This window comes from Lampris incognitus, chromosome 9 (assembly GCF_029633865.1).
Source record: "Lampris incognitus isolate fLamInc1 chromosome 9, fLamInc1.hap2, whole genome shotgun sequence".
Lineage (NCBI taxonomy): Eukaryota > Metazoa > Chordata > Actinopteri > Lampriformes > Lampridae > Lampris > Lampris incognitus.
In genome coordinates, this window is record NC_079219.1 from 51,971,810 (window position 1) to 51,995,915 (window position 24,106).

At 46.8% G+C, this 24,106-nt stretch overlaps 1 protein-coding gene across 1 annotated transcript in view; it reads left to right on the top strand.

Moving 5' to 3' along the window:
- The window catches only part of si:ch211-113g11.6 (uncharacterized protein LOC559008 homolog), a 45,124-nt gene that overhangs the window by 16,095 nt on the left and 4,923 nt on the right, over nt 1–24,106 (top strand). The window contains exons 6-10 of the mRNA XM_056287012.1: nt 1,213–1,320; nt 3,033–3,172; nt 4,066–4,244; nt 12,804–12,912; nt 13,199–13,406. Of these exons, the coding sequence (XP_056142987.1) occupies nt 1,213–1,320; nt 3,033–3,172; nt 4,066–4,244; nt 12,804–12,912; nt 13,199–13,406 (744 nt within the window). The remainder of the gene's footprint in view (nt 1–1,212; nt 1,321–3,032; nt 3,173–4,065; nt 4,245–12,803; nt 12,913–13,198; nt 13,407–24,106) is intronic.

The following is a 24,106-nucleotide window of genomic DNA, read 5'->3' on the forward strand; positions in this document are numbered from 1 at the left end:
TCCGGGTGGCATGGCAATCTATTCCGTTGCCTACCAACATGGGGACCGCCGGATCGAATCCCTGCATTACCTCCGGCTTGGTCGCTACAGACACATTTGGCTGTGTTTGCAGGTGGGAGATGTGGGTATATGGGTATGTGTCCTGGTCGCTGCACTAGCGCCTCCTCTGGTTGGTCGGGGCGCCTGTTCAGGGGGGAGGGGGACCTGGGGGGAATAGCGTGATCCTCCCACGCGCTACGTCCCCCTGGTGAAACTCCTCACTGTCAGGTGAAAAGAAGCGGCCGGCGACTCCACATGATCGGAGGAGGCATGTGGTAGTCTGCAGCCCTCCCCAGATCAGCAGAGGGGGTGGAGCAGGGAGACCGGGACGAGAGTAGGGTAGTTGGCCAGATACAGTTGGGGAGAAAAAGGGAGAGAAAAAAATCACACACAAAAAAAAACAGAAAGGAAAGTGAAGAGAAATGGGGGTTTAAGAGAGAGAGAGAGAGAAAAGGAAGGATGTGTAAAAAGAGCACTGGCCATGATTCAAACCCTTAATAGTGATATGTACTGTAGGGTTATTTCTATAATACATGATCAGTGAAAAGTGCCGCTGTAGCCTCTGTCACAGAGCACCTCGCTGCCCCATGAGGTCCTATACAGAACAGCACGTGAGACCGCTGCTTCAGAAGATTGATTCTTAAACCCATGACCATTTGCTCTGGTAGCATGGCATTCAAACAGTGATCTGTTCAAACTGAGCCATTAGTGCCATGATTTGAAATGTTTCCCGGTTGCGTTGCTATAGAGACGGGCCCCTAATTGGGGTGTCTGATATGTGGTGAATGGTGGTGCAGCCCCGATACTCCTCTCCCAGCTCCCACTGCCCTGCACCCCTACCTCATTTTTAATCCTCTCCTGTCTACCTGAGGGGATTTTGGTCTCTTGTAGCCCATATGTCCGTTTTCTCTCTCTCTCTCTGTCTGTCTCCCTTTCCTCCCTCCCTCTCCCCCTTTGTTTAATTTTCTCTCTGCATGCCCTCTGCTCCTCCCCGTCTCTTTCAATCTCTTTCCCCATCCCTCCAACACTTCCCTCCTCCTGCTTTCTCTCAACCTTGTACCAACCTTTCTCTCTCACTGTCTGCCCTCCATCCCTTTTCCTCACCCACCCCTCTCCTTTCCTCTTTCTTTTTCTCCATCTCTCTCACTCTCCTTGTCCCCCCCCCCCCCCCAGATGGGAGTCTGTACTCTGCCCTGTCATCAGTCGGCGGCCATGCCGGCTCCATCCGACGGACGTTTGGCTCCCAGAAGCTGCTGAAGACGGAGAACGTTTGGCTGCTGAGTGAGTAGGACGAGCGCAGGCTTGAACCTGTGAAGGGTACGGAGGAGAATATAGCAGATAGCATCACGTGATTATGGTGGGTGGTATTGGTATCGTGCGTTTGCAGAAGATTAGCCAGAAGCCTCATGGGAGAAAAAAAAATGTTGCGTGGGTGTTTTCACAGTCACCCTGTCTATGCTTTGGGTTAAAGGTTATTTTGCAAATGCGGCTGCCAAACCGCCTCAGCGCTCTGCGGCGAGGAGGACTGCGTGTGTGGAAACAGCCTGCAGCACGAGGCAGAGAATGTGCACCGCAAAATACCTGTCTTTAAACAAGGGGGCTAATAACGCTAACAAGGAATGGAAGTACTCAAAATAAGATAATAGATACTGATGGGGTGACATGTTTGTGAGATGAGGAGGAGCAGAAATTGCATGGAAGTATTGGTGAAAGAATTGCCAATAGATTTGATAAATTACAAAGAAGACAATTTAAACTGTGGCGAGTTTAGTTGAACAGCCATTTTCACCATTTACAACTTACTGTGTTGTTCATCATTCAAACTACAAAACTGGCATTGTTGAAGGAGAGATGAGAGAGGCCTCGGAGGTAAAAAATAAAATGATGACAATGAAAATGGAGGACATAAAAAAAGACATGTACACAACAGCGTGGTGAGAATGCACATGAACGGAAGAGCATCGAGTTCTTGTATTCAGAGGCCTTCTGGTTAAATGGTTGGTGATTTCATTTCTTTTAACTCTTATGCTGCAAGGTGGTCGTTCATCCTTTTTTGCTGGTCAGCATCAGATTTATCAGGTCAATGGAAATCAATTGATCACTTATTTTAAATGTGTACATATTTCTGTTACTTGCTTTTAATTCATAAGTTCTTTCATCGCATCTCTTTTTGGTGAATATTTTTGTCTCACTTGCCTTAAATCCTGGGTGGAAGTTAGCGAGAGCTAGTTTATCTATTTATTTATTTGTTTGTTTGTTTATGAAAACATCCTGCAACAGAATCCACCCCCCTCACTTCTGCCTGAGAGCTTTGTGATCTTGCAGACAGCAAGTATGGACCAATGGAGATGCCAGCTTGCAAAGCACTCCCCTGATTGGCTGATGAGGGCACTCTCCTAATTGGCTGATGAGGACACGCTCCTAATTGGCTGATGAGGAGCGGGTACTGGGAAAATGTTCTGTCTGTTTGCAGCATGTTGGGCAGCCACAGAGACCGGTTTACTTCTCAGTGCATCGACTTACTTGATAGCTGTCAGGATGTAGAAAGAGTTTAACCATCCATCCATCCATCCATCCATCCCATATCCCAACCGCTTAACCTACTGAGGGTCTCGAGGATGCTGGAGTAGGGCGGCAGGTGGGGAGAAACCCTGGACAGGCCACCAGGCCATCACAGGACCCCCCCCCCCACACACACACACACACACCTAGGGACTATTTAGTAGGGCGGATTCATCTGACCTACATGTGGTAGGAAACCGGAGCACCTGGAGGAGACGCACGGAGACGCAGAGTTTAACCAAATATTACAAAAGTTGTTATGAATTAAAATTGCTGATGATGTCACTTGATCATAGAAAGGGCTTGGAAGACACTGAAGAAATTAAATTATCGTACCCCGTTGGAAGAAGGTGCTGCTTGCTGAACTACTTGTAATAAAGCAGTTGTCTTTTTGGGGGTGACCTCTTTTCTGTTGTCTCCGTGGGACACAGATCCACAGTTTGCCGGCGCTGCCGTGATTCCCGCCTCCCAGAAGTTCAAAGAGGAGATCTACTTCTTCTTCAGCGAGCTCAACAAGACGGCCCGGGTGGATGAGGAGCCATACAGGGCCCGCATCGGCCGAATCTGCACGGTACAAATCCAGTTTACTATCACCCTTACACATCATATCATTACCACCATCACCGCACTCTGTATTGCAAATTCTATACTAACGTTAACACAAATATTGATGCAAACACAAACTATATTACTTCCTGTACCATCACTAGTACAGACTAATACAGTGGTTCCCAAACTTTTTCAGTCAGGCCCTCCTTGGGTAAATGGATATATTTTGCCCCTCGCCCCACTTCTCACCCAGCTTGATAGAATGAATTGTAGTCAATACATTTGCAAAAACAAAAATTTCTGTCTAAAAATAATAATGCAACTATATAGTTAAATTATAGTTCATACTATTTTGTTGAACTGAACATACAAGACCAGTGCAATTGATGTGGCAAAATATGCCACAATAAAACAATGAATTGGAAAACTATTGATAACGTCTATTTGTTTCTGTTTAAATTCACACCTTATGTGAAATAAATTTAAGAAAAAAATGTATTTCTGGATACATTTGGTTCTGCTTGCACTTTTTTAAACATCTTCTCGCACCCCGGCACTGTCTCGGAGGTAGAGCGGGTCATCCGGTAACTGGAGGGTTGCTGGTTCGATCCTCGGCTCCTGGTAAAAATGTCGAGGTGTCCCTGAGCAAGACACCTAACCCCCAACTTCTCCTTATGAGTGAACCGACGTCTGGTGTATGAGTGTTTGTGTGGGACTGAACTAACAGACATTAAGTTAAAATGAAATTTTCACATCTGAAGGGGTGAAGGTAGTTTGGAAAATGACAATGAGGGGCTCCTTGGCCCATCTCTCTTGTCAGGGTGCTTCGAATTCCTGCCAAACTTTAGCCCAGCTGCCTTTCCCCCGCATTTGTGGATTTGCCATCAAATTCCCATGTGTGTGTGTCTGTCCCAGGTGGATGAAGGAGGGATCAAGGCCTTGTTGGCAGACTCGTGGACCACCTTCATGAAGGCCAGGGTGATGTGCGGTGCAGGCAGCACCCAGCAGCAGTACAACAACATCAAGCAGGCGGTGGTGCTGACGGCTCAGCACAAGAGGGCCGGCGTCATGTACGGCCTGTTCGCCAACGCATGGTGAGCTGCGTCACGCGTTTTCCAGTTTATACCGGGTTGACAAAGGCACAGCCTGTAATCTAACACTATTTTGTCATAATCCACGACAAATTTACATGCAGATGTGTTTCAAAGAATGAAGTTCAAACCCCGATTGTAGAGGAAAACGGGCTACACTGCCTTTAAATCTACTGAACCATCAGACAGGAAACACCATTTATCCAACCACCTTATCCAGATGGGTAGCTCTTTAGCGTTTTAAAGAGGATACAGCCACAAACCTTAAAGCAGTATACAGTATATAGTCAATTTCATGGACAGTCAAATTCAACTAATACAGGCAGATGGAAGACCCAAATAAACACAAAGGGCTTTTTATTGACACATGAATGTTCTGATCCACCAAGGATCTTTCTCATCATCAGATACAATGTTACAGTGCCCTTCCAGACAGTCTTTAAAGTTCAAAAATACTCTGAGATGATTAATATATTGATTAACAGTTTTCCCACATAAAAAGTAAAAAAAAAACTCTGAACAAGGGCTGGAAGTATATCTACTCTTTCTCCCTCATCGAGAAATTCAGGATCTATGAATATACAAATAACACAAGCCTCATGCCCCGCCCACCACTGCTGACAAGCCTCATGCCCCACCCACCACTGCTGACAAGCCTCATGCCCCGCCCACCACTGTTGCTCACTCTAGTTCAAGGGTTGGCAGCCTATGGCCATTACCACGGGCATGCAGAGCAATTCAATAATAAAAAAAAAACATGTCCATGTTTTTTTTGTGGATGTTTTTCTCTTTCTCTCCCCAATTGTACCCGGCTAATTACCCCACTCTTCTGAGCCGTCCCGGTCACTGCTCCAGCCCCTCTGCCAATCCGGCGAGGGCTGCAGACTACCACATGCCTCCTCCGATACACATGCAGTCGCCAGCCGCTTCTTTTCACCTGACAGTGAGGAGTTTCACCAGGGGGATGTAGCGCGTGGGAGGGTCACACTATTCCCCCCGGTTCTCCCTTGCGTTGAAAGATGCGTCGGTATTCAGCGTCGCTCTTGACGAGAGTGTGGATGTAAACGATGCTCTACGTCTAGCAGTGGTTACCAGATATTAAGACAAACATGGGTCGCACTAAATCAATAAGGTTGAATTAATTTTCTTTTGTGCCCCAGTAATTTTCATATTTGCCCAAAAAGACATGCATGTTAGGGTTAATACTCCTGCTTGTGCCCCTGAGCAAGGCAATGGAAAGAAGAACTGGAGTTGGTCCCCGGTCGCTGCAGCTGGCCACTGCTGCTATACAATAGGATGGGTTAAAGGCAGAGAACACATTCATTGTAAGAATACAATGTCAAATAAAGTGGCTTTCAATTCAACATGGATGATAAAATAACACTGGGTGACATTTGAGGTGATTGGGTACGTTCGTCGAGCACCACACCTTTTCTTTCTGCATACATACTTCATTTATACAAGGACACAGCCAACTACTAATTATCTAGTGCTGTTCTGGTACAGACAGCAGAGATCAACTGAATCCGCCCTACAATTCAGTCATGGCCCCTTGAAAATTTCTGGTAGTCACCTGACTGCACTTAACTAGCTGCCATGAGGAGTGACAGCCGTATTTAGCTGGTGTATAAATGTAGCTACAGACTTGAGCTCGTGGTGATAAAGGCCATGGGGCTGCAGAGGTATTGTTGCTGCGGAGGAGTTGTACAGAAACAGAGTAAATTCCCCAGGCAGTTAGGTACAGCACAACTTTTGGCAAGGCATGTTTTCATAAGCCATCTCTGGAAGTTGTTTTCTCAAGTGCTTTAAAATGCCTCTCCAGCGATGAAGACCACGGCATTACAGCAACAGAGCCACGGTCAGAGAAGGTTACAGCAAACTGTGATGATATGCTTAACAAAAGCCCTGCGGCCGCCATTTATAAGACTCAGCGTGGATTCCATCCTAAAAATGTGTGTACGCACAAACCTTAGAATATATGTTGTCATGAAAATACTCAGTTCTACAACACCATGCGGCGCACACTTGTAAGCAGCCTTCTCGTTTCTGATACCCGCCTGCATTGAATCGTGTGTGTGTGTACTCCTCCCAGTGTCGTCCCACAGTCATCCAGAAATGGTCGATGCTAAATAGCTCATGAATATGCTAACGCCTCTAAGGCGCCGTTGTTGGACTATCATTGAGGGAAAGCTGGAGACGTCGACTTTAAGAAAGAAGGTGAAATTTGCGGAGTGTGAGATGGAGGTGCTCATCACGAGGCTGAGCAGTGTACTGGTGGGGCCTCAGTAGAGGCATCTCAAGCAAAACGAAACAACCTCAAATGGCAATATGTGATGGCAAGTGGATGCATTCTAAGAGAATCCTTCAAAAATTAAGATTGTAAAATACCATTACCAAACTTAAACAGTTACTCCAGCAAAAGTGGTGGTTATTGACTTCAAGAGGGCCGGCAGGCACCATCATACGCCGCTGACCATCGACGGCGCCACTGTGGAGAGGGTCAGTAACATCACGTTCCTGGGAGTGCTCCTGGTGGACGAGCTGACCTCAACCATTAACACCTTGGCCATCGTTAAAAAGGCCCAACAGCGGCTCCATCCCCTCTGGAGACTTAAAAAGGGCGAGTCTGCCAATTCCAGCCCTCACCACCTCCTACAGGGGCACCACTGGAAGTATTCTAACCTCGTTCCTGGTTCGGTACCTGCAAAGCGACCGAACAACACCAGCTGGACAGGATAGTGAAGACAGCTAGCAAGATCGTTTGTGCCCCTCTGCCCTTCCTGTTGGAGATTTACCATCAACGCTGTGTTCGCAGAGCCTCCAGCATCATTAAGGACCCCCACCATCCTTCTCACAACCTGTGTTCCCTCCTGCCGTCTGGGACGAGGCACAGGGGCATCTGTGCTAAATCCAGCAGAATGCTAAATAGCTTCTATCCACAAGCAGTCAGGTTCATTAACAAACTGTGCCCCCCCCCCCACGGTCATGCCCATCCACCTACCTCTACCCCCCCCCCCCATCAGTGCTGGTCACTTGTTGACAGACACCGGCTGTCAACATTTAACTGAAATGGCACTTATGTGGGGCCCTACCCTACATAAAGAAAAACATAAAAGGGAAAAGGAAAACAAAGTGAGGGTTTAAGTTGGTATACATCGATAATGGTATATATTTATAGACTTATCAGAAATCAGAAAAGTCTATCTGATTTATATAACAAACAGATGTTAAGGAAAGCAGAATCTATCCTGTCTGACAGCACCCCCGGGGGCCCCCTGCACCTAGAGTCTCAGACCTTGCGTTCTGGTTTCTGCTTCAAATACCCAGTAGTCCAAACCAACAGATACAAACCCTCCTTCATTCCCTCAGCCATTTCACTGCTAAACTCCAACAGTAGGAGGTGACACCAGCTCCACCTCGATAAGCACTGTTAACACTATTTACTGTTGCATGGCTTTTTGTTGGCTTTGTTCCCCTCACTACATGTCGTATTTATTTGCCTTATGTGTTGTGTGGGGTGTTTGTGTGTTTGAATGTTGCCGCTGCTACACAACAATTGCCCCGCTGGGGGCAAATAAAAACCGACTTGACTTGACTGAAAGGTAAATGCATCGTGTGCACGTACAGCATCATGACCAGCTCAGCATAGAAATAATCCAAACAGCAATTCCCTTAATGAAAAACTGAAACGGTGATGTTTTTGCTTTGGAATGAGGAGACACCTCCTCGGCGACAAAGCTGTGTTGGACAGGCCAAGTCAAGTTCAGCGATGGCTCAGATGTCAGCCCAGCGCCCACTAGTGGTGGTTCTCGTGTGTCGTTGAATGAAGTAACTACAGCTGCTCGCCACTTTAAATAAGTTTAAAAAAAAGTGGGTGAATGATTCAATTCTTGCATGTCAGTCAGGGGCCCATTTCAATGGCTAAGGCCGCCAGTAAGAGACAAACGGATGGAGAAAGAGAGAGAGAGAGAGAGAGAGAGAGAGAGAGAGAGAGAGAGAGAGAGAGAGAGAGAGAGAGAGAGACAGCTCTAGCGAGAGAGGAGAGCAAAAGCTTCACAACAAATAGGTTTATGCACAACAGTCTGCACAGATCCACGCATTCAAAATATGCAACATCTCTTCCTCATAATTCATGCCACCCACGCGGTTCTCCCGACACCAGAACGGGTAAATCAATTATATATAAGCTGCAACAAAAGATCACAATCTTATTTCACAGTGACGACACTCAAAACAGTTAACAATACAACTACACAAAATAAAAATCCACGAAACTCACACAGAGGCAAAAACAATGGAAACTGCACTCACAAGGCATTCGAATGTTAACAGCAGATATGATATGACGAGAGAGAGAGAGAGAGAGAGAGAGAGAGAGAGAGAGAGAGAGAGAGAGAGAGAGAGACTGTTTAGGTTTGCTTACCCTTCTTGACAAAGACCCCCATTAGGAAAGCTTATATAACGGGGAGTGATGTTGATAAGGCCGTTCAATTAAAAATGTCATTGTTTCAGTTTTTAATTATCAAGTGACCCATCTCCACATTGGTTTATTTGTCCATAGTGCCTAAAAAAGAATCCTCCCCCTTTTTTCATGACATATTTGCGTACAATTATCAATTTCATACTTACTCCACATGTAGTTCATCTCTCCTTAGACCCCCCCCCCCCCCGAATTCCTGTACTTCCCAATCTCAGTTTAGTGTATTTTACCGAGGGTCCAAAACATGGAATTCTCTGCCTTTATATTTTTTGACTTTGTCTTCACCACAGTTTAAAAGAGCCCTGACATCACTTCTCCTAACCAACCAATATTTTCCATGTGGTCTGCCTATATAAGCTGGGTACAACCAGCATTTGCCTTTATCATATAAGGCCAAAGGCCTATTGTGAATATGTGTGTGTGTGTGTGTGTGTGTGTGTGTTGTGACTATGACTGATGGGATGGCTTGTTGTCGGGTGCTGTGCTGAACTGTGTCTCCGTCTCTTGCTATGTCTGGAATTATTAATAGATACATACAAATTGCACATACTGCAGTTGCTGCCTGTAGTATGCTGCCGGAGAATGCCACTTTTCAAGCCCCTGGAGGGATTTTGGGCAATTTTTCGAATTGTATCAACCGATAGTGGCGGCACGTTGGCGCAGTGGTTAGCGCGGTCGCCTCACAGCAAGAAGGTTCTGGGTTCGAGCCCCGGGGTAGTCCAACCTTGGTGGTTGTCCCGGGTCGTCCTCTGTGTGGAGTTTGCATGTTCTCCCCGTGTCTGTGTGGTTTCCTCTGGGTGCTCCGGTTTCCTCCCACAGTCCAAAGACATGTAAGTCAGGTGAATCGGCCACACTAAATTGCCCCTAGGTGTGTGTGTGTGTGTGTGTGTGTGTGTGTGTGTGTGTGTGTGTGTGTGTGTGTGTGTGTGTGTGTGTGTGTGTGGTCTAGTAATCGGAAGGTCGCTGGTTCGATCCCCGGCTCCTCCAGACAGTGTGTTGAAGTGTCATTGAGCAAGACACTGAACCCCTAACTGCTCCTGATGAGCAGGTTGGCACCTTGCATGGCAGCCTCCATCGTCAGTGTGTGAATGTGAGGCATCCATTGAAAAACGCTCTGAGTGGTCGGCAGACTAGAAAAGTGCTGTATAAACGCAGTCCATTCATTCATTCATCCAGGGTGTCTCCCCGCCTGCCGCCCAATGACTGCTGGGATAGGCTCCAGCATCCCCGCGACCCTGAGAGCAGGATAAGCGGTTTGGATAATGGATGGATGGATGAATGAATGATTGCATGTATTTTTCTATGGCATCTCTACCTGGGGCAGCACGGCGGTGCAGTGGTTAGCGTGGTCATCTCACAGCAAGAAGGTCCTGTCGTCGAGCCCCGGGGTCATCCAACCTTGGGTGTTGTCCCGGATCGTCCTCTGTGTGACGTTTGCATGTTCTCCCCGTGTCTGCGTGGGTTTCCTCCGGGTGCTCCGGTTTCCTCCCACAGTCCAAAGACATGTAGGTCAGGCGAATCGCCCGTACTAAATTGTCCCTAGGTGTGTGTGTGTATGTGTGTGTTTCGGCCCTGTGATGGCCTGGCGGCCTATCCAGGGTGTTTCCCCGCCTGCCGCCCAATGACTGCTGGGATAGGCTCCAGCATCCTCATGACCCTGACAGCAGGATAAGCGGTTTGGATAATGGATACTATTGTATATTTTTTTGAATTTTTCATATATGTAAGTAAAGAAACGAAACAAGATGGCTGACATAATAGTGCTTAGTGATATTCCAGACCTATCATCCAGTTCACGTTGAAACGTCCCAGTTGCCAGAAAGCCCAGGGTGGTCAATAACTGGACCTGCACAGGACCTGTTTCGCCGGGTGGCTCGTTCCAAAGCTGGGCCCAATTCAGCACAGATTTCCAACAGAATGGCTCTTGGTGATTTAGGGAGTCCTCGTGGTCCCTGAACACGTGTAAATCTTCTATTTGTCAAGTCTTCAAGCAATGCCAAAACAGCCGTAATTTCAAATTACACTCGGCACCATGCGTACCATTTATAGCCCTTGTGCCAATCAGCGAGATTGATTTCAATCATCTCATAGAACCATACATAGACTAGTGGGCAGACTGTGGTGGTCTCATCTGTGTTGGTTCATGTGAGGACTGAGTGTTTTGTGATCTCACCATCAGCCGTTGCAGATTCCTGTCTGAAAAACTGCGTAAGCTCCATTCATGGGTGCAAGGATGTGTGGAGATGCGCACCTTTTTCGGCATAGAATTTTTCCGTTCATTCTGATGTTTGGGGCGAAAGATGCGTACGCACATATCACCCCCATTTACACAACTTTTTTGTGTGCAGCAACCTTTATAAATGAGGCCCCTGGTCTATTTCTAAATGCTGACCAAACCAGACAGATAACTAAGTGCCCATCACTTCAAACAAAATCCTAGACAAAAGAAGCTGCTCTAACTCGTGGACACGTCTCTCTGGTAGAGACAACCTACGTCAAGACACACCATCACTTTAATGAGGCCGCAACAGAGCTAACTGCTCAGCTAGGCTAAGTTATCCAAAGGAGTTGAATCAAGTGCAACTGGACTTGGTATATATCAAGTGCAAGTCCAGTTGCACTTGATTCAACTCCTTTGGATAACGATGACCTGGATGAATGAGAACATTCACAGACATAGCTAGGCTAAGCTTTCTACTACTACTTTTGGCTGCTCCCGTTAGGGGGCGCCACAGCGGATCATCCGTTTCCATCTCTTCCTGTCCTCTGCATCTTCCTCTGTCACACCAGCCACCTGCATGTCCTCCCTCACCACCTCCATAAACCTCCTCTTTGGCCTTCCTCTTTTCCTCTTCCCTGGCAGCTCCATATTCAGGATCCTTCTCCCAATATACCCAGAATCTCTCCTCCACACATGTCCAAACCATCTCAATCTTGCCTCTCTTGCTTTGTCTCCAAACCATCCAACCTGAGCTGCCCCTCTAATATACTCGTTCCTAATCCTGTCCTTCTTCATCACTCCCAGTAAAAATCTTAGCATCTTCAACTCTGCCACCTCCAGCTCCACCTCCTGTCTTTTCGTCAGTGCCACTGTCTCCAAACCAAACAACATAGCTGGTCTCACAACCGTCTTGTAAACCTTCCCTTTTACTCTTGCTGGTACCCTTCTGTCACAAATCACTCCTGACACTCCGGGCCGGGCGCTGTGGCGTGCGTCTGTAATCCAAGTCACCGGGAGGCTGAAGCTGGCAGATCGATTGAGCTCTGGGCTGCAGCGGATTGTTCCGGTTGGGTGTCCACACTAAGTTCAGTATCGATATGGTGCTCCGGGGGGAGCCCGGGACCACCAGCAAAAGCGTCGGCTAAATGATTGTAATGTAATATAATGTAATGTAATTATTGTAAGTGGCTTTGGATAAAAGCGTCGGCTAAATGACTGTAATGTAATGTAACGCTTTTCTCCACTCACTCCTCCCTGCCTGCACTCTCTCCTTCACCTCTCTTCTGCACTCCCCGTTACTTTGAACAGTTGACCTTAAGTATTTAAATTCATACTTCTTCGTCACCTCTACTCCTTACATCATCCGTGATGAAAAGACATGCGTGTTAGGGTTAATACTGCTGTCTGTGCCCCTGACCGAGGCATGGCAAGACCAACTGGAGTTGGTCCCCGGGTGCTGCGCGGCGGCTGCCCGCTGCTCCTAGCTACACAGCTAGGAGGGGTTAAATGCAGAGCGCAGTTTCCCCACAGGGATCAATAAAGTACCCCTCTCACAGATAACTAAATGGGATTGTCTAATAGAGCTTGGAGAGCTGTTACTAGATGTGTTGCTGTTACTACATGTGATAACAGAGTTAAAACAGCATACAGAATAATACACAGGAAACTCTGATCCCGCTTGAGTCTATCCCATCATAAAAATTGTAGAAAAGATCAGTTGTGTGTGTGTGTGGGGGGGGGGGGTGCCATATCCTCCCTTTTTGTTCTCAATCCTGTGCCTTGCAACTTTCTGCTCCCAGAAATCCTGACAGGCCTCTGTTCTGGACGTGCAATCACTTTCCTTGTTATCTCCTTCACTCAGGGGGCGAACTGTCATCTGTGCCTACTCCATAGAAGACATTGACCAGGCCTTCTCCACGTCCAAGCTGAAAGGCTACAGCAGTCCGTTCATTGGCAGCCGCCCAGGGATGGTAAGAGTGCCAAGCAAAATCAATTCGGTTTTTGTCTATCAAAACTCCCTCTACCTCTTACTGCAGACCATCCTGAGTCATTTGGTTCTCCACCAAAAACAAAACAAAAGGGTGAATAAACTCTGTTGCCTGAGTCAGCCTTTCCTTTTTGAGATGAAAAGGACGCTGCTGTTTTCCTAAAAGCCACATGATAATGGAAGGGGAAGTGATTGCGAAATAATTTTGCAAAGGCATTTACTTCTGCATCCGGCTCGCTCGCCACTTATTACACCACATCCTCTCTCAGTGCGTCCGCAAGAACTCCACAGCCGGAGGTCACAATGACATCAAGAACCTTGGGGTGATCCGGTATCACCCGGAAATCGAGGACGTGATCCGCCCGGTGGGCGTGGCGCCGCTCGACCTGCCGACGGATGACCACATCACACACACCGTGGCGGACATCGTTCTGGCTGTCAACGACGAGCACTACAGCGTGCTGTACCTGGGGACAGGTATGTGTATACGCATGTGCATGTGTGCGTTTGTCTTGATGCATGCTCAATAATCCAGGTAGGAAAACCAAAGAGAGTTGAATCAGTTCATCTGGACACAAACGTTTGAGAGAAACGTTTCATCACCGAACGTTCACCCACTAAAACCCCCAAAATGGGTTCCTGTGTACACAGCAGCAACATTGCCCCATGTGAACAAAGGGGTATTTGAGGGAACTCCTCGGGAACGATACAGTTACCACAAAAAGTTGCCCGGGGCGTTGCTACCTTAGGGACATTTTTATGGCAGATCTGACAAACAAGCTCTGTGGTTCAATCCCAGCCCTTCTGTGTGGCGCTGTCCTGGGGCCGGCTGCATGAACTTAGTTTAAGACTAGCCTGAGACAAAGACCGGGTTTAAGATTATCAAGTTAGACTACAGTCCGATTAAGACGGACATATTTTGAGGCAGGAAAGTTAGCTACCCTCCTCCCCCGGCTAACCCTCAGCAAATACCTTTCAGTCTTTTTTGGGGGGGGGGGGGTAGAGAGCTAATAGAGGAGCTGATAGATAGAGGAGGGATTTTTCCCCCTTTTTCTCCCTAATTGTACTTGGCCAATTACCCTATCTCCCGAGCCATCCCGGTCATTGCTCCACTCCCTCTGCCGATCCGGGGAGGTCTGCAGACTACCACGTCTGCTGCGATACATGTGGAGTCGCCAGACGCTTCTTTTCACCTGACAGTGAGGAGTTTCACCAGGGGGACGTAGCGCATGGGAGGATCACGCTATTCCCCCCAGTTCCCCCTCCCCCCCCCCCCGAATAGGCACCTGACCAACCAGAGGAGGCGCTAGTGCAGCGACCAGGACACATACCCCACATCCGGCTTCCCACCCGCAGACACGGCCAACTGTGTCTGTAGGGACACCCGACCAAGCTGGAGGCAACATGGGGACTCGAACTGAAGGTCCCCGTGTTGGTAGGCAACAGAATAGACCGCTATGCTACCCAGATGCCCCAGCTCTTCTCGGGGTTAATGAAGACATGCTGTGTATAAACTTCTACCAGTTTGGTGACCTACATCTTTTTTTTTCTAAACGTCGAAATTAACTATGATTTTAAGCATGTCCCTTTAAGCATAGTGAAAATTAATACTTACATTTAAATGATTCTGTTGTTTTGCTGATTGGGTTTCATATCACCCTCTGCCATTGTTGGTCATTGTCGTGAAGTGTCCCAATGCATTGTGGGATACTCATGCCAGCACAGTGTCCAGTGTTTGCCTACTCCCTATTTCTCTGCATGTAGTATGACACCCGGGTATTTTTATCATACTATTGGGTGCATAGCATGGTTTTGGACATACTAAAAACACGAACATACTATTTTGGTGAAGTATATTGTAGCGAATTCGGGGGGCAACCACAGTGTACTTATCCATGCACGTTCAATATATTATGCTAGCATGTGATTTCAGACGTAGCTCTGGTTTCTCTATGTTTGGGTGGGTTTTCTCCAGTTCCCCCCGTTCTCTAAATACATGTATATTATTTGTGGACGTTGTGACAATGGATTGGTGACCTGATGTGGGACTCCCTGCCTTCCATTTAAGAAGTCTGCTAGGACAGGCTCCACTTTGAATTGCAATAAGTATGGATGAATAGATAATGGTAGATGGGTGTAGCAACAGTTCAGTAAGCTAAACCCAGATAGCAAAATTGCTGTGGCCCGGACCCGTCCCACACCCAACACTTTCATCCGGCCCACATACCGCGTGGAATGATGGCACCTGGGCGGTCCACTCCTGTTTTCCAGATCTGGGCCAGAACCAAGCCGCATGTGCCACATATTTGCCAAAGGTGGCCCATATTTGTTTTGTGATATTCGGGCCATATTCACCATTTACCACATGGGCCACTTCAGGGTCACATCTAGATTACATGTTGCCGAGAGCGCGGCATCTTTGCTAAAAAAGGCCCACATTTGTTTTGGCATATTTGGGCTGTATTTGCTATTATACATGTGGGCCACTTCAGGCTCACACCCATTTTGGCAGGGCCAGAAGAAGGCCGTCAGTGCCGCATCATTGCCTGAAGTGGCCCACATCCAGATGCTATCTGGGAAAGACCTTGATCAATAACATTTCAAGCATACTGTGCTAAACGGTGTTCCTAGTGACAGCCAACAAAGCACGACACGGGTGTCCAAATCTATTCAAAAGCCTCCAAGCAAGAAGCTCCCACAAGCTTATCTTATCTAATCAAAGTGGTGATGCTGAGGCAACTACAGATGGGCACTGTTGTCCCAGTACAGTCATGGCCTATTCATCACCGGGCTGATGCAGCTTACCATGGTGACGCTGGCAAAGTATAACACAGTTTGTGACGAAAGGCTAGCTCCTCTGTTGTTTGTTAAAAGATAGGGAGACGTTGGGTTTCGATCACGGTTCTGCGGTGGCTGAGCGGTGATCTGCTTGTGGGTCATCACCATTTCTGGGTTGTTTCTAATGGTAGTTTATAAAAAGCAACATGTGAAATGACGACAGGCGTGACCTCTCGCTGTGGGCTTTGCTAAACTGTGTCGGCGATGAGAGGGAAAAGGATGGGAGAACTATGAACAGCCACGGGTCTCTCCGGTGGCCTAAAAAGAAACTAGAGCAATTGGACTTTGATAAGGAGCGCCATTATCTCTCAGACGTGCCTCTCCTCAAGGTAACCCTGTCAGTGTATTTTGGGGTTGTTTTTGGTGTTTTAAACTCGTTTTCCCTCACTAATGAACGGGCACATGTAGATGGAAATGTGTGTTTGTTTTTATGTGCGCGCAATTGAGGCAGAAAAATTTGAATAATTCGACTGATTCTAGTGATCCTGGTGACTCGAAAAGAGAACATTCTATTAAGGTGAAATTTTGTTTGTAAAGAGAAAATCTTTTTTTAAAGCTTTGAATTCGCTGAGCTTGTCTTTAATATTACATTGCCCTCGCTGCATAAGCAATTGCAATAAATATTCACAGCCTTGTAACGAGTAGAGCTCATTAATCTACGCAATCGCCCCGAAAAGTCTCTTTTATCTGTGCGAGTGGTGGAGAGAAGAGGCCTCCACGCCACAGAAACAACCTAATCCCTCGCAGATGAGTGAGGTTTTAATGACTCCTCTTGCTGGATCGCAGCGTTAGAATTATCTGAACTAATTTGGGAAGTGGAGGTAGGAGGCCGTACACACGCTGGGGAGCGGGGTCCACCTTGACATCCGTGAAGGTTGGAATCAATCTGAACCCTTTTTGTGTATTGCCTTGACGCATGCTCAGTAAGGAAATCAGGTAGGGAAATCACAGAAGGTTGAACCAGTTCATCTGGACGAAACGGTTAGTGGGAGAAACGTTTCATCACTCATCTAATTGACCTCTTCAGTCAGTTATGTCATAACTGAAACCAGTGATCGGTTTGATATGCAAATTGCCTTGACCATTAATGACCATCCCTGAACCGGGGACTGAACAGGACTCCACAGTCTACACCCATCTACACTCTTTCAAGGATGAGGATGTGCACCTCCTTGATAGGGAGGAACGCTGGTTTGAACAGGGAGTCAAAGAGGCCATCTATGTGAAGAGGGAACGACCATCCGACCCGAGGCGGGGGGGGGGGGGGGGCTAAGAGTACATCTGTCACCATCTTACAATGCTGTGATTGCAACTGTTCTCCAATCCTCTGTGAACAGTACACATGGCCATTGTAACTCTAGTTAATGGTCACAGCAATTTGCATATGAAGCCGATCGCCGGTTTTGGTCGTCATGTCACTGTATTGTTTATAAGGGTGGGGTACCGTCAGTCAGCTGAGACTGAAGAGGTCACTTAGATGAGTGATGAAACGTTTCTCTCAATAAACCTTGTGTCCAGGTGAACCGATTCAGCTGTCTGGGACTGTTTGGGTGTTCTTGGTCCATTTATCTCCTCTTGACTTGGACTTCAGTTCCAGTAAATATTCACAAAGGAGGAGGCGATCGAAGAGACCTGACCAGCATAGCTGATGTAGCTGTGGGAAAGGAAGCAAAGTCTAATATTAGTCTGGTAACCTGGGAGAAGGGAAATCTCTGTTCAGATACCAAACATGTTTGCAGGAAAGAGTGTAAGGTGAATTCGGAAAGCCCTGGCTAGGTTGGAGACCAGTTTAAAGCCGACTACGTCAAGGCCAGAACGTTTTGTAGCGTCTACCCCCGATGTTGGTATTGAGCTCAGGCCTGGAGAGTCAGGTTTGTTTGTGGATCCTGTGATATGATATAGATCTTGGGTTTAAGTTCAAACGTACGAGTCTGGTCTCACCTGTGGAAAAACTCACCCCCTCACTGTTTTTCCTCTTCCGTTTCTCTATCGATTGGGTGTCTTTATGCGTGCTCAATACTCCAGGTGGACACCACGTTGTATCCAGATGAACTGATTCAACCTTCTTGGATTCATCGATTTGAGTACATTTTTGTGTTTTGTCTGTACCGTCTGAAGAGGTCTGAAGTAGGCTCGTGGTTTTAAATCCGGTTTGGTATTTCAGCCTCCGGTCGGTGAGTTTTTAGATCTGGAACAGCAGGTGAATGTAACTAACGCTGCAGAATAGGAAACCAACAGTACTGACGTCCCCGAGGACCCGACTGAGAACCACGAGGTCAAGCCGGGGTTTCGACTAGACTTAAACCAGATCTGAATGTAAACCTGTACCTGTCTCCTCCCTTCAGCTGTCTTTCATGTGGTGCCATTTGTAGAGGTGTGTGTGTGTGTGTGTGTGTGTGTGTGTGTGTGTGTGTGTGTGTGTGTGTGTGTGTCTGTCTGTCTGTCTGTCTGTCTGTGTGTCTGTGTGTGTGTCTGTCTGTCTGTGTCTCTGTCTGTGTATGTGTGTGTGTGTGTGTCTGTCTGTCTGTCTGTGTATGTGTGTGTGTGTGTGTGTGTCTGTCTGTCTGTCTGTGTGTGTGTGTGTGTGTCTGTCTGTCTGTCTGTCTGTCTGTCTCTCTGTGTCTCTGTCTGTCTGTCTGTCTGTCTGTCTGTCTGTCTGTCTGTCTGTCTGTCTGTCTGTCTGTCTGTCTGTGTATGTGTGTGTGTGTGTGTATGTGTGTGTGTGTGTGTGTGTGTGTGTGTGTGTGTGTGTGTCTGTCTGTCTGTGTATGTGTGTGTATGTGTGTGTGTGTCTGTGTGTGTGTGTGTGTGTGTCTGTCTGTCTGTCTGTCTGTCTGTCTGTCTGTCTGTCTGTCTGTCTGTCTCTTTGTGTGTCTGTCTGTGTGTGTTTGTGTATGTCTGTCTGTCTGTCTGTCTCCGTGTGTGTCTGTCTGTGTCTGCTGTTTTCTAGACAAAACCCTGCTGCTTCACACTCACACATTTTTGGGGGAAGGGGTTGGTTTATTTTTTGGGAGGAGGGGGTTGATTTATTTTTAGGGAGGAGGGGGTTGATTTATTTTTAGGGAGGAGGGGGTTGATTTATTTTTAGGGAGGAGGGGTTGATTCATTTGATTTATTCCATTTCGGGTTTTCCCTGGATACGATAGAAGATGGTGGAGACAGACGGGAAATAAGGTGGAGGAAAAGAGGAAAGGTTCTCGTTTAGGTTTGCTGTCACTGCCATCAGGCCTGTTGTCGTCTTTAAATGCATCTCACGAGTGTGTTTTCGGCATGGGAAGTTGAGAACGTGACACGTGGTGTTCGAGTGGTAGAGGCGACAACACTGCTAAACAACAGGGCGGATGTTAAAAAAGTAAAGACTGACGACGTAGCTCCGAACAGCGGGATCTGAACAGGTTAATGCCGAGTTATATTGACAGGAAAACACAAGACCGTTGGGAATATCAACGTTTTCCTCAGACATATTAGACTAATTGAATTACTACAAAAGACCCTTTATCACTAAAACGATATATTTACCATCCACCGCAAGACCGACATCCATGGGCTTCATCAGTAAAAAGAAAACAAAAACATCAGAATCCTGTCACAACTCATGACCTCAACAGAAAATGTCCACTTCCCAAGTCGTGAATACCAAAATCAGTTTGATTCCATGGAGTCTTCCTGTGAACACAGTAAACACAACTCCATCTGGAGGCACAATGATCCTGCATTCAGGTCATGTCGGGTTGTCAGGAATACGTCATAACCCAGCCATCCCAGTAGTCCCCATTCACGTGCTTACATCACATCCGGGGGAAAAAAAACCCTTTCCACGTGCTATCCCTGTTGCAGGTACACAGAGATAGGTTTGAAAATCGGTGAATTTTCCCTTTGAGGAACGTCCAGCTTTTAGATTTCTACATTTTTTGGCTTTCCACGTTCCGCCTTATTGGAAAGAGCGGTTACGTCACAACTTGGCCAGTTCGTGCCGCATCTAGAATTCCGATTTCTCTAACCTGATCGCCCGACATAAGAAGGTATTCATATGGCACTTCCTGGTCGGAGACTGTTCAGACCTTAAATCCGACACCAGTTGAATGCAGCGTGAGCCCACGTGATACTAGAGTTGAGTTACCTGGATGCTCCCACATATTCATTCATTCATTTACTCACTGTAGCTGTTTCAGTACAACCCCACACACTCATCAGATGCCCCTGAGCAGATTTACTGTTGTATTGAGGCTTTATAAGTGCTATGCCCGAGGGCACCTCGGCAGCAACTGTGGTTGAAATGGATAACGTTGCAGTTCAGTTTCCTCACACATGTCGGAATACATATTTATACCGAGTGTTCAAGAGACACAGTCCTCCAGAGAAGGGATTTATTTTGATGGTAGAGGTCTCTCATTTTTAACAGTAATGCAGAACCAAGATCCTGTGACAGGGTGGAGAGTGATAGAGGTCTGAGAGGCCTGGGACCTCTGGGGTGGTTTGGAGAGAAAGTGAAGCAGTTGGCAAGAGATCCAAGTGATTGTGGTAAATGAAACAAGAAACTGAGCAGTTGGGAAAGCTTTGCTGTCCTTCAAGAAAGGAAAAAAAAAACGGACAAATTGGCCACCAGAGGAAACATGAGCAGCTGTTGCTTTGGACCATTTCAAACAAGGCCCAGTGCAGCAAACCTTCCCTCAGGATTGGAAAACCAGAACAATAAATGTGTTTCAGGCTTGCTTTGTGATTGATATTAAAAGCTTTATTAAAGGGGTAGCTCCCTATTTTCTGGAGTCTAGGGGCCATATTACATTCCCTAGACCAATTTTCTGTGCATAGGATCTGAATGTAGTAATGAACATGCACTCAGTGTGGGCAGTCAGCACTAATATGAAGGCTAACGGGGCAGCGTTACGATGTAGACTTAGACTGCTGTTATTGTCATTGCCCTATATCCATGTCTCATACATACAAGGTAACGAAATTGCATTTCACATGGACCACAGTGCCACATTAAAAAAATAACACGCAATAAATATTTAAAACAAACAGTGCATTAAAAACAATAATTACGTCACAAACCTAGACATCACAAGCACACCTGACACGGACAGTGAGTGAGAAGGTCACAAAATCCTTTTATGGAAGGTCTTAAGTGTTCGGGCTGTTGAGGAACCTCACAGTCTGAAGAATGAAACTGTTGCATAGTCTGGTTGAGGCAGCACGGATGCTGCAGTACCTCCTGCCAGAGGGTAGGAGGGTGAAGTGGATGTGGGAAGGGTGGGTGCACCATGCATCATAGATGGCCTGGATGGATGGGAGAGCAGTTACTATGATCTTTCCAGCCGACTTCACTATCCGCTTTAGGGATTTGCGGTCAGAGGCCTTGCAGTTCCCATGCCAAACAGTGATACAGCTGGTCAGAATGCTCTCTATGGTGCCTCTGTAGAAGATGGTGAGGATGGGTGCAGGGAGACTCACCTTCTTTAGATGCTGCAGGAAGTGAAGGTACTGCTGGGCCTTCTTGGAGAGCGCAGTAACATGTGAGGACCAGGAGAGGTCCTCTGTGATGTGAACTCCCAGGAATTTAACATTGCTGACTCTCTCCACGTCCATACCATTGCTGGTCAGAGAGGTATGGTGGGTGCTGGCCTTCCTAAAGTCGATAATAACCTCCTTAGTTTTTTCTTTATTTAGGGAGAGGTTGTTGTTTTTGCACCTCACCGCCAGTTGATCCACCTCCGCTCTCTGTATGGTGATTCATCATCGTTGCTGATGAGACCTACAACTTTTGTGTCATCAGCAAACTTTATAATGAGGTTGGAGGTGGATGATGCTGTGCAGTCATGAGTCAGCAGGGTGAAAAGGAGCAGACTGAGCACACAGCTCTCTGGAGCACTGGTGCTCAGCGTGATGGTCCTAGAGATGATCTTGCCAATTTGCACTGGCTGTGGCCTCCCCGTGAAGAAGTCCAGCACCCAAGTACAGAGGGAGGTGTTAAGGCCCAGGCTGGCTCAGCTTTCTGGTCCGGTGTTTTGGTATGATTGTTTTAAAAGCTGAGCTGAAGTCTATGACCAACATCCTCGCATAGCTGTTCTTGCTCTCCAGGTGGGACAGGGCTGAATGAAGAGCAGAGGTTATGGCAACTTCTATGGAGCGGTTAGCATGGTATGCAAACTGGAGAGGGTCCAGAGTGGAGGGGAGGCTTGACTTGATTGTTCTTAATGACCAGCCTCTCGAAGCACTTCATGATGATGGGAGTCAGTGCAATGGGGCGGTAGTCATTGTGGCAGGACACAGGGGAATTCTTTGGCACTGGTATGACGGTGGTAGACTTGAAACACATGGGGATGACTGCCCGGGACAGCGAGATGTTGAAGATTCCCTGATAGCTTGGCCTGGGATTCTGTCTGGACCCGCAGCTTTGTGTGGGTTGACTCTGGAGAGGGTCTTTCTCATGACCTCGTAATGACCTCGCCCCCCCCAAAAAAAGCCCTCTCATGACTCCAAAGCAAAATAAATTGCTATTATTTGCATTTTTGGGTTGTAGAATTTAATATTATCAAGTTATTCATGCTTATTCAGCTTTTTTACCATTTTTATGCCTCATGCAGAGGTTTGTGCAAAGTGCAGGCAAAAATGACCAGGAAATGAATACCTCTGCTCCACTTCTCATATTTATCATTTTAATCCCAAATAAAGGATAGAAAGTTATTCTGATCAACTCTACAAGCCAAGAATACATATATTGGCAATGCACATTGTTTTGGAGTCACTAGATGTGCATTTTGTTGCCTTTTTAGAGGACAGGATCACTGCCCCGTTAGCTTCCATGTTAGCACCGGCTGCTTGGGCTGAGTGCATGTTCAAAACTATGTTCAGATTATATGAACAGAAAAATGGTTTGGGGCAATGTAGTATGTCCCCTAGACCCCAGAAAATAGCCAAAACACCCCAAAATTTAAGTATCTCTTTAATAACATTGCGGTTGTACCAAGACTGTGTAGAAAGGAGATGCTGAGAGAGAATGCATAAACTCTGCAAATATTTTCTTAAAAATAAAGTTTAGCAAAAAAGGCATCTCACATGGCAGTTACATAAGTTGAGCCCTGCCGCCTCTTTGCTCTTATCACTGCGCTTTACAAGTTTGGACTTTTTTTCATTTTGAAAAAGTGATGAAATAGAAAATGGCGAGGGAGACAGCCAACACTGATTTCAAAATAGCATTGAAGTGGATGAAGGAAATAGATAAAAATAAACCAGATAAGAATGGAGATGTCGTCTGTTTGACAGCAGGGAGCTTCAAAGATGAAAAAATAAAATAAAAATCAAAGGCGGTGTAAGGACGCAAGATAAGACGTTAAATGACTCAAGCAACAGAAACCTCAGAAAATTAGAAAATGAACTTGAGCATTCAGATGTTTGGGAAGGCATAAAAATGGTTGAAGGATTTAATAAAAGACACAACAAGGTGGTGGGAATGTCTAAATTTGTGAAATTGTTTTTAATGGACGAGAGGAGCTGTGATTTGAAAGCAGCAACGGAGTATTTAGAAATGGAGTCAGATTAGGGGGAGGCTTAGGTAGGAAGAGCAGGAGCATTTGTAAAGAAATGAAATAAAACATGCTAAAAAAAAACCCTCAAAATTCATCTCCATCCTTCCATAGCATGTGAGGTGTGCAAGTTGAATCAAACATCTCATCTCATCTCATCTCATCCTCAGCCGCTTCTCCGGGGTCGGGTCGCGGTGGCAGCAAGCTAAGTAGGGCACTCCAGACGTCCCTCTCCCCAGCAAGCCCTCCAGCTCCGTCTGGGAGATCCCAAGGCGTTCCCAGGCCAGATTGGACATGTAGTCCCTCTAACGAGTTCTGTGTCTACCCCGGGGTCTCCTCCCAGTTGAATGTGCCCGGAAAACCTCCAAAGGAAGTCACCCGGGAGGCATCCTAATGATGCAAAAGAGCAGCAGCGCTACTCTGAGCTCCCTCCGGATGTCCGATCTCCTCACCCTATCCCTAAAGCTGAGCCCGGACACCCTACGGAGGAAACTCATTTCAGCTGCTTGTATCCGAGATTTCACCCTTTCGGTCACTACCCAAAGCTCATGACCATAGGTGAGGGTTGGAACGAAGATTGACTGGTAAATTGAGAGCTTTACCTTCCGGCTCAGCTCCCTCTTCACCACAACGGTCTGGTACAATGTCCACATTACTGCTGATGCTGCACCAATCCACCTGTCAATCTCCCGCTCCATCCTACCCTTACTCATGAACAAGACCCCGAGATACTTGAACTCCTTCACTTGAGGCAACAGCTCATCCCCAACCCGGAGGGAGCAATCCACCATTTTCTGGTAGAGAACCATGGCC